The sequence below is a fragment of the Dermochelys coriacea genome, chromosome 3, assembly GCF_009764565.3.
Source record: "Dermochelys coriacea isolate rDerCor1 chromosome 3, rDerCor1.pri.v4, whole genome shotgun sequence".
In the NCBI taxonomy this organism is placed as follows: domain Eukaryota; kingdom Metazoa; phylum Chordata; order Testudines; family Dermochelyidae; genus Dermochelys; species Dermochelys coriacea.
In genome coordinates, this window is record NC_050070.1 from 21724114 (window position 1) to 21741299 (window position 17186).

At 37.2% G+C, this 17186-nt stretch overlaps 1 protein-coding gene across 23 annotated transcripts in view; it reads left to right on the forward strand.

The window, feature by feature from the left end:
* PUM2 (pumilio RNA binding family member 2) overlaps positions 1–17186 on the forward strand; it is a 107745-nt gene that overhangs the window by 73317 nt on the left and 17242 nt on the right. For 16 of the 23 annotated variants that reach the window (XR_006279731.1, XM_038394062.2, XM_038394071.2 and 13 more), the window contains 3 exons: positions 5771–6007; positions 12797–13064; positions 13727–13856. Coding sequence is in view for 22 of the 23 variants with exons in the window: in XM_038394062.2 (XP_038249990.1) it covers positions 5771–6007; positions 12797–13064; positions 13727–13856 (635 nt within the window). In the remaining variant the exon portion in view is untranslated. The remainder of the gene's footprint in view (positions 1–5770; positions 6008–12796; positions 13065–13726; positions 13857–17186) is intronic. The other 7 variants (XM_043510205.1, XM_043510206.1, XM_043510204.1 and 4 more) reach the window with 1 other exon arrangement.

A 17186-nucleotide genomic window follows, 5' to 3' on the forward strand; every position in this document is an offset into this window, starting at 1 on the left:
TTTGAGGTGTAACTCGCTTTTTATGTCTTGAAACTTTTTAAAATTATTTTAAAAGTATTGATTGAAATAGTATTTCACAAACACACATCAGATATAACCAAATGTTGTGCTCATCCTTACATGATGTATTAAAGGACCTTAGGCTGTGATTCTGCAAAGAGTTACTCCAATGAGTAGTGTCATAGTCTTCATTTGGATTGCTCTGATAAGTGTAGTTAAGTATGCCTGTAATTCTTGAGAGGACTATGGCCTTAATCATTATCATTATAGATGTCCCAAAATTGAATTGTCTATTTTGAAAAACACTATATGACATAGGCATAATGTTCTTGATTTTTTTTTTTAGTTGTAGTAGAAACTTGACACGCACTCTTTTTATTCACATAGGAGCACATGGAAAGATAGCTTTTCCTGTTTAAAATCATTTGTTCATAAACTCTACAAGCTGGAAACTCAACTTCTTTGTAGAAAATCTCTTCCTCAGCTATATACGTCCATTAGTTACTTATGGCACTGGGTTGCTTACTAAGTTTATTTTAGAAAAATAACATCAGTAGAACACACTAACAATTGCATGCACTTCGCAAATGAATAAATGTTGGGGCAAAATTTTAAGCTTACGCACTTCAAGTATTCTTTTAAGTATGGCATATATACAGGTTGTCTCAACATTGTTTTCCACTAAAGAATAGGAATAACATTCTTTGTGATAAAACTACTAAAGCCAGGAAATCCAGAATCAAGGCTTACACTCTCTGGCCTTTAATTATGCCAATTTTGGGGGAATTAAGAGCACCCAAATATGACCCCTTTATTTAAAAAAAAAAAAAAACAAAAAAACCACCTAGAAGGGTATTCGGTTGTGTTCTCAAATGATCTCAAGCAGTGTTGATGCAGATGGGCCTTATTTACAAAGTAATTGTGCATTCCCATTTCTAAACTTTTAAATGTAGATTTCTCTGCTGAACCACTCTAACCTTTCTGTGTACCGTTAAACAGCCCTGTTCTGCTCCAGATTTGGTTGCACTTTATTGGCTGATGAAGTGAATCGTATGTGTGTGTGTGTATATATATATATATATATATATATATATATATATATATATATATATATATATTTTTAATGTACAAGATATAAACCCTGTAGGAAATCTCTAAACATGTAGAATATTTTTAAATGCACAACTTGTTGAGTAGTAGCATCAAAAAGACAACCCCACAACTTAAATAAATGTCAACCATGTAACAACCCACCACTGAGGCAAAAATGACTCGTCCAGCATGTCTTGAAAGTCAACAGATTGAGCCCTCTGTCATATAGCAGTGGGTACCTTGGCCGCAGCCCCCAGATGCTGAAATCTCTCAATCATTACTCCAGCTGACTTTACTGACAGGTGAGCCCTTCATGAGGAAAGAAGCAGTCTGTGCTTTGTATTTTGAGAAGTGTAGTGGAACCTTTAGGATGAGTTGCTACCTAATATATTCAGGTGCCCTTGTGCCAAGTATAGCTCATACCTACCAAACCATGGCCTTTTTTAAAAGCTATATAGTTGCTGATAAAAATACTAATTATAATAGCTTTGATAACTGAACTGTAGAACTCCTTCCTTGTAAAATGATGTTAATGCATACTTGCCACAAATTAAAGGGGAATTTGCTTAATGGTTGACTTGTCAGAGTACTGAGCTTCTCTCTCTGTCTCCACTCAGTTCCTTGCAAGACCTGGGTACTAATTAAATGGGAAGAATGAAGACTGACAGGCAAAAACGTAGCTCTTTCCTGTAAAAATAAAAAAAATTAACAATCTAATTAAGCATTCCAAAATAAATCTGTGGTAAACCTAATATCCTAACTGACTGGCTGGGAAACAAAGTAGCTCCAACAGAGGCAGGCAGGCATGCTTGTGATGACTATGAATTGTACTACTCTGCTCTCGTATATAAATTACACACAAACCTACATTAAAAGAACATTGTTAAGGATGCAAAGTCGAGCACTTAGGAAGTGCTCAGTATTAAGGTTGCTTGTGCACCCTTAATTTGGCCCTCTTCTGCACATGCATTATGCTACATTTTTAATTACATGATCATGACCTATTTATTCCACAGGACCCCTATCTTATTCAGTTCACTAGATGGACCTGCTTTTAGGGATGAATCAGGGTTGTATGGTGAAGGAAAGTCTGTACAACCCTTCTTCATTTGTTGTAGAAGTTGGAAAATGTGTAGTGAGTCAGAGGAATGCAGGAAGAGAAAGCATGGTTTCATGGTGAAGGCAGTTGAATGCTGCCCTGGAGAATTGGGTTCTATTCCTGCATTTGCCACAGAGATTCTGTGTGATACTGGGCAAGTTACTTAAACTTTTCAAAGGTGGTCATTAATTGTGTTCCTCAGTTTCTTGGTGCTGGACTTGAGACATTGGGGTCTGATTTGCAGAAATGCTGAGCACTCGTAGTTGCAACTGAAGTCTATGGGGTAATATACCCACTCATCTCACAGAGCTATTGTGAAGATAAATTCATTAATTTTGTGAAGCACTCAGATCCTATAGTGAGAAGTGCCACAGAAAAAAGAATGCGGAAAATAGTAGTAAATAACATATGGGATCACCTATTGAACAGTAAGAAGAAAACAAAATATTGAATAGCTATTCATTAAGACATCTCTATGCACTGAAAAAGGTAGTGGAAAAAATAGTATGTAATCATAAAAAGAAAAGGAGTACTTGTGGCACCTTAGAGACTAACAAATTTATTTGAGCATAAGCTTTCATGAGCTACAGCTCGCTTCATCGGATGCATTCAGTGGAAAATACAGTGGGGAGATTTATATATACAGAGAACATGAAACAATGAATGTTATCGTACACACTTTAAGGAGAGTGATCACTTTAAGATGAGCTATTACCAGCAGGACGGGGGCGGGGGGAGAGGAAGAAAACCTTTTGTAATGATGATCAAGATGGGCCATTTCCTGCAGTTGACAAGAACGTCTGAGGAACAGTGGGGGGAAGTGGGGAATAACATGGGGAAATAGTTTTACTTTGTGTAATGACCCATCCCTCCCAGTCTCTATTCAAGCCTAAGTTAATTGTATCCAGTTTGCAAATTAATTCCAATTCAGCAGTCTCTTGTTGGAGTCTGTTTTTGAAGTTTTTTTTGTTGAAGAATAGCCACTCTGAGGTCTGTAATCGAGTGACCAGAAAGATTTTGAATGTTATAATTCTTGACATCTGATTTGTGTCCACTTATTCTTTTACGTAGAGACTGTCCAGTCTGACCAATGTACGTGGCAGAGGGGCATTGCTGGCACATGATGGCATATATCAAACTGGACAGTCTCTACGTAAAAGAATAAATGGACACAAATCAGACGTCAAGAATTATAACATTCAAAAACCAGTCGGAGAACACTTCAATCTCTCTGGTCACAAGTACTCCTTTTCTTTTTGCGAATACAGACTAACACGGCTGCTACTCTGAAGTATGTAATCATGTAATTAAAGATTGTATTGTAATGCATACTCCCAAGGGGCCCAAATTAGGCAACCTTAATTCTGGCATTTCCTGATTTGTGAGTTCTTGCACTTGCAACCTTAATAACATTATTTTAATGTAGTTCTTTGTATGCAATTTCTTAGTTTTTAAAAAGGTAAACTAAAAAACCAAAATGCAATCATACCGCATCAAGTAGACACCCATATCGTTCATCAGCAGGTTGGTACTTTTAGACCCATTCTCCACTCCTCACACTTCTCGTCCCAGGTTTCTTAATCTCCCCCCCCGCAGCTCCTTATATCCAGTCTCCTTGCCTAGCTAGGCCCAGTCCCATTCTGTGCCCTCCCCTCCTTCCCCCCTTTCCCCTAGCTCCTTGTCTGATATGTCTCTGTCCCTGGGCTTCTTTTCTAGAGTTAGTGTTTTGTGTCTGTCCCCCAGTTCCTTGTCCCAGTCTCCATGTTGGCATCTCCTCTGATCTCCAACCTCTTTTGATTCTTTCTCCTTGCCCAATAAGCTCCCAGTCCAAGCCTTCTTGTGCCATTCAGTGCCTGGGCCCATCAGCAGGAGACAATAAGAGCACAGAAAAGAGAGTTACTAGACTATCGGTTCTGGTGTCCAGCCCTGTCACAGCATGCAACAGCCTAAAGCTGAAATTGCATGGAAAGTCCTGCTTGGTCTTGGGGGAGGGGATATGCCTAGTGTAGACTTTTTGGAGATTTTAGCTGTTACTGTAGTCTCTACTAAGCATATGCAAACTATTTTTTCCCCAAAGGCTTATAACTTGAACAAATCTGGACAGTTTTTACAGGGACAGCAAGGCTCATCCCTGACACAAAGGCCACCTCAGCCATATTTAAAGTTTCTGTTCCAAACCATGGGGATACGAGAGCTTCTTAAAAGTTGCCAGAATTTAACATGCATAAAGCATATTCTTCACTAACCCCAGTCTCTCTGAAATGGCTGAACTGTTCTGAATGAAATTTTCCAAAAAATTCAGCTTGAGGCAGGAATGCAGCAAGGAAAATTTCAGCCCAAATGGTTAAAGTTTGGTAAACTTAAAAGCAACTGAAAAACAGGATCTTGTAATAATAATACATGGTGTTACCAGTCCTAGGAAGTGTCAAGCAACCTTAATAGTAGGCAGTGCTACCTGCCCCAACTATTTATTTTTATATTTATACATGTCAGAGCTTAAAACTGTCAGCTTTCATCCTGTCCTTTTTAAACTGACATAAAAATCAATTTGCCAAACTGAGTTCAAGATGTGCTCATTACTTTTGGAAGTGCAGCAGCATTAGTTACATTCACTAGTGTGCTAGAAATGTTCCAAAATTAAAACAGGAACTCTGTTTTAACATTTCACGATTACATAACATTACAGAATATTTTAGTTTGTAAAATGGTGATTCATATGTATCCCCTCATTTATCCTAGAATGGTCATCAGCCTGCTGATACTACTGGGCAAGATACCAGTCCTTCACTAATACAATTTAGCCTAAGCTTCTAGTCCATAATTTACTTTCAAGCAATACCACAATAGTGTTTAAAGCTATTCCCAATTCCTCCCCTTATTTTGTTTATCCCACCCTATGCTCTGCTTCTCCTCTTTTCAGCTTATGATCCTTTATGATCTTTCTCCAAAATACTCTCTTTAAAAACCAACAGTTCTCTCAGGGAATTTGAAAACTGACTCTAGCAGAATTACTTTCTTACAGTGGCCAGTTGGTTTCCACAGTTCTAAGAGGTGTATGACAAAGAAGAGAAGTTCAGTAGCAGCTGGGGCAAAAGTGAAGGAGATTCATTATTTTATTTACTCAGCTTTTAAGCAAATACTTTATTTTATCCAGCCTGTTTCCTGAAACCAAGTGGCACCAATTTGATTTCCTGTGGGGAATTTTTTTTTTGCAGATATTAGTGGCAATACTTTCAGCACCACTGAATCATATAAAGCATAGTGTAGGAAATTTCTGACTTTTGGTCCCAAAGCCTGAAGTGAGGACACTAAAACATAGTACTACAATATACTAGTAAAAAGTCTGAAGTGAAATGTCAAAAGATTTGGGCATTGAGTAAAATATTTCCTTATCTGTGGTATGTTTATACCCGTTTGTGATTTATTCAAAAGCATGTACGGTTATCACAGTAATTGTCTTTATCATAACAATTGTTATAGTTATTGTGATCACATCTGTTATTGCCCAGCTGTAGTTGGGGATAGGTTTTATTCAGTTGACACTGTATGTAATTAGGGTTTTTTTTATTTCTTCTTCAGTTGGCAGTTCTGCAAGTAGTAGTGCCACAAGGAGAGATTCTCTGTCTACTAGCTCTGACTTGTACAAAAGATCTAGTAGCAGCCTAGCACCCATAGGGCAGCCATTTTACAATAGTCTGGGATTTTCCTCCTCTCCAAGTCCAATAGGCATGCCTCTGCCAAGCCAAACTCCAGGACATTCACTTACGCCACCGCCATCACTTTCATCACATGGATCCTCATCCAGTTTGCATTTAGGTAAAAACAAAACAAAACCCTTTTTGTTTGTATGTGTGTATGTATTTCTATATGTGTAAAATATTGTATGTTGCATAAAAGATGTCACGCTATCTTTGTGTCCAACAGTTTTTAATTAGAGGGCCCAGTCCTGAGAGTTGCAGAATGCACTCAAACTCTCATTGATGTGACAGTGGAGAGCACACAGCATTTTGCAGTATGGAGCCAACAATTGATTTTCTACCATTCTTCAGATTTGAAAAGTAGAAAGAAAGGTCTGATGCCCAGTGAGACAACTCAATTTTTGTAGTATATATTCCTTTCTACTATGTTCAACAGGCAAAAGTGTATTATTCTTATTTGTGTACTATTTATATTTATAAAGGACCCTTTAATATGAGGAAATGTATTGTTTGATAGTGAAATAACTTTCACTATCACCTGATATGCTAATGTTAGGAGAAAAACTTGAACAAAGCTTACAATATTGAATGTATTGAAGGATCATTTTGAATCAATTAATCTGCTTGAGGTCAGCTACTTTGCCAGGACATCAAGGATTATCACCAAGCGGATGAAGAAAATCAAGTGGCTATAGATCCATAATGCATTCTTTCTGTGGTGCCCCTCTGTATTATTTTCAAATTCTTTAACTATAGTTCTAGAAATATTTGATCCAGTAAGAACATGTGTGGTGGTTTGATCTTAAAACCACAAACACCACACTCACCCAAACCCACAAACAGGTATACATGTGGAAGATCATGTGTTTAATTCAGGGTTACTTCATAAAACCTTTTCCCCTTTTTTGCTGTAAATTTTTGTGGTTTTCTACATTTGGATGCATGATTGCACGTAACTATTAGAATGAATTTCACTTGGCCCCATTGACTACTGTACACAGTCATCCATCCATGCAGATAGTAGACAGTTGAATCCCTGTACACTTTTATATTTTGGTACAAATTAAAACAGGAAGATTTGAGAACTGAAGCTCTAGGGGAATAGAAATTTCTTAAAGCAAGAAATGTTTAAGTGCTATATGTATTCATGTTAAGCATAATTGAAATATACAATACATTTACAATTTAGTGTCCCCCCTTTAGTATGACTTTATGGTTATATCCTGACTTTTCTAAATAAAAAATGGGTAAGGGGACATTGTAGCACACTTGATTTTTTTTAACCTTTTTTCCTTTATGTCTATAAAGTGCACTTTTGGGCTGAGATCAAGCATGGAAAGTTTCAGCCCAAATGGAAGCTTTTCAGAAAATTGCATCTGACAGTGGTGTTATCAAGGAAACCATTTTGCAGTTTTTAACTAGAGCTTTCACTAATAATGAAAGCTAGAATTTAAATCCAAAATTTGGGGGGGCATTATTTATATACGTAAATTTGATATCTGTATGTTTAGTGAACTGTTTAAATAACAGGAGTCTTTCCAGTTTTGAGAAAATATATAGGTGCCATCAGTATCAAGGATTACACCTGTTAGCAAAATTGTGTTAAACACAGGATTTAAACAGTTTAGACTGTCTGCCTGACAATGTAGGCTAAGCACAATTGTTTGTTAAAATTAGTGTTCTGGATTAATGGCTAAATAGTATGTAGAGAGCATAAAGTTATATTCTGAAAAGTGACTTTATAAAATGGACCATGAGATTCCATGCTTGCTTTGTCTCAAACATTTCCAGATCAGATACGATCAGTTTACATGTAAAATTGTTTGTCCTGCAAAACCAACTTAAAATCTGAAAATCATTGTGTTCTTTTTAGCTCTGATAATTAACAGTAATGAAGATTCAGTTACACTGCTGCAGTCAGAGTGTCTCTAATGGCGTTGCACAAACATAAAGGGGGCCCTGCAATTGAAATTTAGTTACCTGTTCTATTGATTTTTCTCTTGGAAAGCTGTGTTGACTCACTAGTGCTGTCAGGTACAAAAAGTAGCAAAAGTTGTTACTGAAGTAAACAGATACGTCTCAATACAAATAGAGAGCAGATTTAAGGAAGAAGTCATTCTTACTTTTCATATTTCAGAGAAGAACAATACTTTAAGGTTGTGTTTGCACTGCAGTTTTCATCTGTATTTTGATAATTCCTGTCAGACACAGCTCTAATCCCCCTTTGGATCTGGTGTTGAAGCCCTTTGTCCTACCTGCTGGTATGGACAAGATAAACTACATTTAACTCTTGTTCTCTTAAAATGGTGGTTGGGACTCAGTTGATCCTGTCCATACCACTGCAATAGTGGGTGGAAACATGCATGGCTTATACTTTTTCAGAACCTGCTGCAAATTATAGTGTTGACACAGCCTAAACAACCAACTTCTCCTTTGCAAGAAATTAATGCTATTTTAAAAATTTTAATCTCCTGCCACCAACTCCTTTCTTTCCCACTTGACAAAGTGTGAGCTCACTTCAGTAATTTTAGTCATTTGTCCCTATTGTCAAGCCATCACAGTACAAGCTGGTTGTTTGTAACAGCTTCTTTCTAATAGCAAATCTCAGTAGAAAGGCTGTGAATTGAATGATGCAGGACGCTGAACTATTCTTTCACTCACAGTGATAAAACTGTGAGCCCAACTAGTTTTAAGCCATGTTTAAAACACTGGGACTACTTTTTGTTCTAAGTATTCTAGACCAGAGCAGAGTTTTGAAGCTATGCTATGTCCATGTGGTCCAGGCAAAGTTTCTTAGCCTGAACTGTGGATGCTGTTTTCTCTTTACCATAGAAGTGGCCTTAAGAATTGGTCAGTCTGGTTGAGAATCAAGGCACACTGTCAGGCCATGTGGGCTACTGTGTAGCTCCTTGACTGCAGAGGACTTCTGTAAACCAGGCATCATAAGCACTGAATTCATTTCTGAAATATAGACAAAATAAATTATGAAAAACCTGTATATACTTAAGTCCTTTATATTTTCACTTGAACGGATGAAAAAGAGCTGACCTCTTCTTACGTGAGGATCACCTGGGGCTGTTCCCTTATTACAAAAAAAATTTAAAAAACCCCCGTGTTAAATAAACGTACTGTATTTTTATGTTGGAAAGTAAGATTGTTAACCACACTTAAACACAACAGCTGTTGTATGGCAGAGCTGTTTTACTTCGTGGGGAGAAATTCTTGAACAAATAATTTAATAAGTATTAACTGCTTTCTTGATATCTAAAGGAATTGGAGAGACTGGACTTTTAAAAAAAAAAACATTTTTTTCCTGTTTCATGAAATAATGTGTACTATCTAAATTAGATAGTAGTAGTTTACTTAATATTCATAGGACTGTTTAAAATTTGTATTGGCCCCAATTATTATTTTACCATACTGAAGATCTCCCTTATGTAAAATCAGAAGTGGTAACAAAAAAATGTGTTTTGTTACCGTTTTAGGCATACTGTGCCCTTGATCTCATACTAGATGATATCCTGTTAGATTCACTTCTTGTTAATAGTTCAGTCTCTAAACTTGATCTGGGAGATTAGTCGGCAAACTTTTGTAGATAGTGATTTGAAAGCTAGTCATTGTCCAGTCCATTTAATAATAGAGCAATGCATTATGTATCAATTGGCCAATTCATTTAAAAGAATTGGCCTACTTGACCTCTGTTTTGGTATTGGAATCTGTAAAATAAACATGTTTTTGAATTTTTGTAGAACAAACCTGACATAGTAAGGTAACCAGAAGGACTTTAGTAACTAGCTCTCAGTTTTGAAGAATTTACAGTGCTATAAACAATCAATTTTCGTGAGGAGAATAACAGAAAGGTGTTCTGAACTATAATAATAGCTGGGATGCACTTCTGCAGGTGGTATTGGTTGGATTTTATTTTTTGTGCACTAAGAATGTCTGAGTAGAATAGATGAGAGAAATACAAAGCTGAGCAATCTTTGTATCTGTTTCAACACAATGAGCAAGAATATATAGTTATACAATAAATATCCATGACGACTTACTTTTATTTTAGGGTTTTTCATTTGCAGTCTTTTCCCTTTATTATTAAGCTAGAACGCTCCTTCTGATGTAATACTTCATTATAATAGCAAAGCTAACCACCTCATCAACCAATCAGTATGCCCCAATATTTTGTTTTAACTTTCCAGTAACTCCTATCCAAGCAAAAATAGTGCTACAGAAGTTTGACAAATTCTCCATGCTGATCAACTATCAAGGGATGGAGATATGTCTTCAGCCATAAAAAGTTATGCCATGATCTTGTCATACATCAGAAGCTAAACATAGCTGGATAATTCTTGAATAGAACACCCTAGCCTCTGTTTGCCAGAGCCTGGGAATGGGCAACGGGATGGATCACTTGATGATTACCTGTTCCGTTCATTTCCTCTGAAACACCTGGCATTAGTTACTGTCGAAAGACAGGATGCTGGGCTAGATGGACCTTTGGTCTGACCCAGTGTGGCCATTCTTATGTTCTCAAGACATTATTTCAGCAGAGTTTTGAGTTGGTAATTTGGCGGGTGTTACTGTTTCCTTTGAGTTAGTATGTACTTTCGTTGATAATATTAAAAATAAAACATTGTTTCCAGAGACATTTCTCCAAATAAAATTTGATTGTAAAGTTCTTTGAGATCCTTAAGGATGAAATTTTGCTATATAAATTTATTAATACACTTGTGTTAGACGACTTACCAAAAAGTTAAACAAACAGAAAAAGTGTCATACCCAGATTATGCTCTCATGGGCCACGTTTTTCAAAAGTATGTGTTTTAAATTATTCCTGATTCACACATACAATTCCATCTTTGTGTGCGTGCGCTAATTAGATCCATAAAATACAGGAGCATTTACTCAAAACTACCCTGTTACTTTACAGAGAATACTTTGTATAATGAAGTAACATGAATTTTAAATCCTGCCAGTCTTGTTATGGAGGCAACATTGTAGTAAAGCTGCACTCGCATCGCTATTAAACCAACGTTGCTGAAATTTTGTGGCATTAGATTTATTTAACTATTCTTAAACTAATGATGAGATTGAGTCTTGTATTGTAATTACTTAGAGCTGAAAAGGATAACATTTAAAAGCATGATTTTTTTCAATCCTTAGCTGTTTAAAAAAAAAAAAGTCTCACTGCATAAACTTTCCCTGCATCCATCTTGACCTATAAAACAATAATAATGTACCCTTTACATTATCATCATCATCTGAGAGCCCATTTCTGGAAATATTGATAATAGAAGTCATATAAATGGTAGCTGTAGGATGTGAATTTTGCAGGTAACTTCATAACAATAAACTAGTTGATTTTAACAAAAAAAAAAAACCCACCTTGAAACTAGAGCACTTTTTTATATCATTTTGAGATGCTATATATCAAATTAGGGACCTAAACTTCTTATTCCTTTAAATATTTACTTTACAATTAGTATTACTTACCTTTTGTTTCCCTTTTTAGCTCATTGTGTAATGTAAATGACTCCGGATATACTAATATATCTCAATCTTTTGCATACAGCTTCAGTAACTCAGCTGGCCATTCAGAAAAGACTCTGGGAGACTTTATAAATGTTTACCAACCCATTGTAATAATTTGGTTGCCTGGTCTAGTAGATTGGTCAGAAAAATATTAGCAAACAAAGGCTTGGTTGTGGCTTTAAAGGACACTGTCAATTTGAATTTTTTTTTTAAATCGGTTTCCTGATAGAACACCTTCCTTGACAGCACATACGGAAATTCCTTTTAAAAAATAAGTGATTTTTGGGTTTGGAGTGGGGAGGTTATTGCTCTCCTGTGATGCTAATAAGGGTCTGCGATTAGTGTCTCCCTCTCTAACTCCAGGGAAAACATTGAAAGTGATGTAGTTCCCCCCCTCCCACCTCTTATTTTTTTAGTGTATGTCAGTATAGCAGGTACAAGATTTTCAAGAAGAAATGTGACTTTCATTATTTATTATTTGTATTAAAGTAGCAGTATCCCCTTTATGTATCATAAAGTAGCAGTTAAAATATATGTTGTCTGGTATTCGATTATGGTGATAAGCTGGGTGCAGCATGGAAGATGATGCTGTTGGGTTTGTGAGGTGAAGACAGTCTGATAGCTGTAGGTGAAAATACTGGCAAAGCATGAAACAGGCGCTACACAAAGCAAGTTCAGTTCATATATAAGGAGGGAAGGGCAGAGGAATATAGAGCTTTCAAGGTGCTGAGTAGAAGCTGAGATTTGATTTGATAGAGGATTGGCAGCCAGCGGAGGGATTACCATTTCTAAATGAACTTCAGTTTAACTAACTCTAAAACAAAGATATTTCAAGCAGAACCATTTTAATGTTCTATCTTAAAAAAGTTTTCACATACATATAGTGCTTGCAAAGCCTGGGATGCTGATGTCTTTTGTTTTCCCCACAGAACAAGTACAGCATGGGCAATGGCGGTACAAGGACCCCAAAATGCCCTGCCACTTTGCCATAACTGACTACAGTAGCACCATGGAGCATAAAGGATAATTCAATTTCTGTGGCCTATTTAAATCTTTGGCCAACTGTGAGATAGTGCCACTTGTGAAGTGGAATCCTGCCATGGGTCATTGGGCTGAGACCACCCAATTCTAAAGTTTCTATACGTTTTTCTAGATACACAGCACCTCCTGCCCTTCACATAAAAAACAAAAAGGAGGTGTGGTGGGTGTGCTTTATTTTTTTTTTATGAATATAACCAACTATATCATCTCAGTTGAGGTGACTGAATAGTAAAAAGGCAATTTTTCTTTTTTCTTTAAAACATACAGTTTTACTACAGTTCTTATTGTTGCTTACTTTCTTTAAAGCTTGTGTACTAATAAAGCTGCTTCATTGTAGGAGGGCTGACAAATGGTAGTGGTCGCTATATCTCTGCAGCACCCGGAGCAGAAGCAAAGTATCGCAGTGCCACGAGTACCTCCAGTCTTTTTAGCTCCAGCAGCCAACTCTTCCCTCCTTCACGTCTTCGTTATAGTAGGTCTGATATTATGCCCTCTGGACGCAGTAGGTTGCTGGAAGATTTCAGAAATAATCGCTTCCCTAACCTTCAACTAAGAGACCTTGTTGGACATATAGTTGAATTTTCTCAAGACCAGCATGGTTCGAGGTAAATGTTGTAATGAAGCTTATAATTGAAGTAATAACATTTATAGATTGAGTTAAAGCATTTCTTTTTTAATGTGGATTTGTGTTTGCCCCACAGTGAAGCATCTATCATTTTTACAGCGACAGTTTTTAGAATAGAGCTACATTTAAGTAATGCAGAAAATCTTACACTAGCCTCCCTTCATACCAGGAAGATTTTCACCACAAGTTATGTAAGGAGCTAAATGTACAATTCTTTAGTAAAAAATATTTTTAGTATAGAATTAGTCTTTCTAAACTTTAGGAGTTCTCTTAAGTTTCAGAAAGACCTTAGTAAAAGACTGGAATCTGGAATCAAATACATTTTTCAGTAATACCACACCAGCTACTTAATTGTCATTTTGTCTACCTTAGGTAGGGTAACAAATTGCTAGAAGAATTAGTCAAGAGCAATTTACCCTTCAGCCATTTTTTTATTGGAACTTTAATCATCAGTGTTGTTCTGAAATACGTCTATATTTATATTTAAAAAACTATTAATGAAAGTATTCCTTCTAAACATAGTCCAATTAAATGTCCTAATTTTAGTGTTTTGATTTCTCATCAGAATAAATGTCATGATTCGTAGCAGTTGAGGTTTTCCCTTTGTTTAGGTAATGGCATATAAATTTCTCTTGCACTTAGATTCATACAGCAAAAGCTAGAACGAGCTACTCCAGCTGAGCGCCAGATGGTATTTGTTGAGATTCTGCAAGCAGCATATCAGTTGATGACTGATGTATTTGGAAACTATGTAATACAGAAATTTTTTGAGGTAAGTATATACTTTAGTCAGTATTTGTGTGTCTGCACTAAAAGACTTGTGTTTATTTAAAGGTTCTATTCTGATATTGTAACAGATATTGTACACTTACCATGGCACCTAATTTTTTGATACTGGAGGCTGCTTGATAGTGTTTTCTCTTCAGTGATCCCCAAGAAGAGTGGGAGAGTTTTTACTTGTGTGGTGGTGTCCTGGCATGGCCCCATCCTGTTGACAGTTGTTATCCTCTCCTCTCTTAGGCTATAATCGTGTTTCAGGAAGCAGGGTGAGTGCAGTTTGCCTGCCGGTTGTAGGGAGAAGCAGTAGTTTCCTTATCACAGAAAAAAATTTGTCTTGACTCGGTAGGGATGACTTCTAAAATTGCTTTAAAAACAGTGTTACTTCATCCACACTTCACAGGTGAACTATTTTTAAACCAGTTAGCCTGAAGTTTTAACATGTTGAGAGGCAGTTCAGGAAATACTGTTTTAGACCCACTTTATTATAGATAGGGGCATAGAAGTCCTGTTTTCAGAGTAGCAGCCGTGTTAGTCTGTATTCGCAAAAAGAAAAGGAGTACTTGTGGCACCTTAGAGACTAACAAATTTATTAGAGCATAAGCTTTCGTGAGCTACAGCTCACTTCATCGGATGCATTTGGTGGAAAAAACAGAGGAGAGATTTATATACACACACACACAGAGAACATGAAACAATGGGTTTATCATACACACTGTAAGGAGAGTGATCACTTAAGATAAGCCATCACCAACAGCAGGGGGGGGAAGGAGGAAAACCTTTCATGGTGACAAGCAGGTAGGCTAATTCCAGCAGTTAACAAGAATATCAGAGGAACAGTGGGGGGTGGGGTGGGAGGGAGAAATACCATGGGGAAATAGTTTTACTTTGTGTAATGACTCATCCATTCCCAGTCTCTATTCAAGCCTAAGTTAATTGTATCCAGTTTGCAAATTAATTCCAATTCAGCAGTCTCTCGTTGGAGTCTGTTTTTGAAGCTTTTTTGTTGAAGTATAGCCACTCTTAGGTCTGTGATCGAGTGACCAGAGAGATTGAAGTGTTCTCCAACTGGTTTTTGAATGTTATAATTCTTGACGTCTGATTTGTGTCCATTCATTCTTTTACGTAGAGACTGTCCAGTTTGGCCAATGTACATGGCAGAGGGGCATTGCTGGCACATGATGGCATATATCACATTGGTAGATGCGCAGGTGAACGAGCCTCTGATAGTGTGGCTGATGTGATTAGGCCCTATGATGGTATCCCCTGAATAGATATGTGGACAGAGTTGGCAACGGGCTTTGTTGCAAGGATAGGTTCCTGGGTTAGTGGTTCTGTTGTGTGGTGTGTGGTTGCTGGTGAGTATTTGCTTCAGATTGGGGGGCTGTCTGTAAGCAAGGACTGGTCTGTCTCCCAAGGTCTGAGAGAGCGATGGCTCGTCCTTCAGGATAGGTTGTAGATCCTTGATGATGCGTTGGAGAGGTTTTAGTTGGGGGCTGAAGGTGATGGCTAGTGGCGTTCTGTTGTTTTCTTTGTTGGGCCTGTCCTGTAGTAGGTGACTTCTGGGTACTCTTCTGGCTCTGTCAATCTGTTTCTTCACTTCAGCAGGTGGGTATTGTAGTTGTAGGAATGCATGATAGAGATCTTGTAGGTGTTTGTCTCTGTCTGAGGGGTTGGAGCAAATGCGGTTATATCGTAGCGCTTGGCTGTAGACAATGGATCGAGTGGTATGATCTGGATGAAAGCTAGAGGCATGTAGGTAGGAATAGCGGTCAGTAGGTTTCCGATATAGGGTGGTGTTTGTGACCATCGCTTATTAGCACCGTAGTGTCCAGGAAGTCCTGTTGCGTTGCTCGGTGCGGCTATGTAGAGATCCTTAGTTGATGCTTTGAAGTGTTAATGTTTTGTTTATGCCTACTAAGGCTATTTTTAAGATAAACATCACAGCAACTTGCTTAAACTAATATCTAAATATATGAGTGTCCATCACAATGTGTAAAATAAAATAAATGTATATTTTTAAAAATTTCACCCTTAAAATTTGGTAATTTTTTCTCAGTATTTTAAAAATCCTTCATTGATCAGGGTCCACAACAGATTCTCCTATAATATATGTAGCTTGCAGTTCTCCCCCACTAGATTTTTGTAATCTGTCAGTAAATGAAGAATAACACTGAACATAATTTAAAAAAAAAAAAAACTCCTTATGAACTTTTCAGTGAAAATATTTATTTTGCATACATGGCCATGTTTAAACTAAAATAATTTGTATGGACACAGTCAAAGTCTGGGAGTTCACAATCATGCCTCCTACTTATCTTAATTCTCCACATATTCAATTTAATTCTTTGTGGTGGCAAGCAGAACAGTGTTCCAGAATAATTCCTTGTATATCTAAATAAATACATTGAAAATTGATCCTAGCAATGTCATTCAGCAGCTATCCAACAATCACAAGCTAGTATTAGGAGGCAAAAAAAAGAAAAACTTTGAGATACTCATATAGTGAATTAAAACACTTTTGCTTTAAAAATCTGCTTGTTTTCAGTTAATTGCTAGTGGAGTAAAGGTGTGTTTGTTTGGGTGACCCTTAACTCTGTATTTCCACAGGTTAAAACATGTAGTTACTTTTACTGTAACTCAGCTTCTCTTGGTTTCTCATTCTTGTTTTTCTTAACCTATGGTGGTGTTATATGGATTTTTACACTTAAATCTGTGATGTACTTTCCACTGCAACCCCAGCCCAATAAAGTTCTTTTGTTTAAAAGATGCTCAATGACAGTTCTGTGCAGTTGGGATAATTTGTTCCATCTTCTTTCTCTGAATCCAAATTCCCTGTATAGCTTTGCTGCACTGCAGGCTCATATCCCTCATTGTCTTTTTATTTTTTTTCCTTTCCCTCCTCCCCCCCCCCCCCCAGTAAAAATTATCTCTGCAGAATGATAGGTCCAAGCTTAAATTCTTTCCATACTCATTTGCCCACCCACTGAGTCAGAATGCCATCACAGCATCTAACCTCTACAAACTGCCTCTGCTTCTAGCTGCTCCTATGTTTTTCAAGGTTTTTCTTTCTCCAAGTAAAGGAGGTACCCTAGAGCTGCAGGAGCAGCCAGGATGGGGTGTTGAAAAGGAATGCAGCGCTCCCTTGCATATTCAGTCTGCATGCTTTTGCAGTTTCTGTGTACCACATGCTCCAGCTTTTTTCCTGTGCAGATTAGTCCACAAAGTGAGATGGCCAAAAAATCATGGGTGTATAATTAGAAGGATATTTTCAGGGTATAGAACTGCATCCTGGCAAAGCAGTGGTTCTGAAAAGAACTTATGA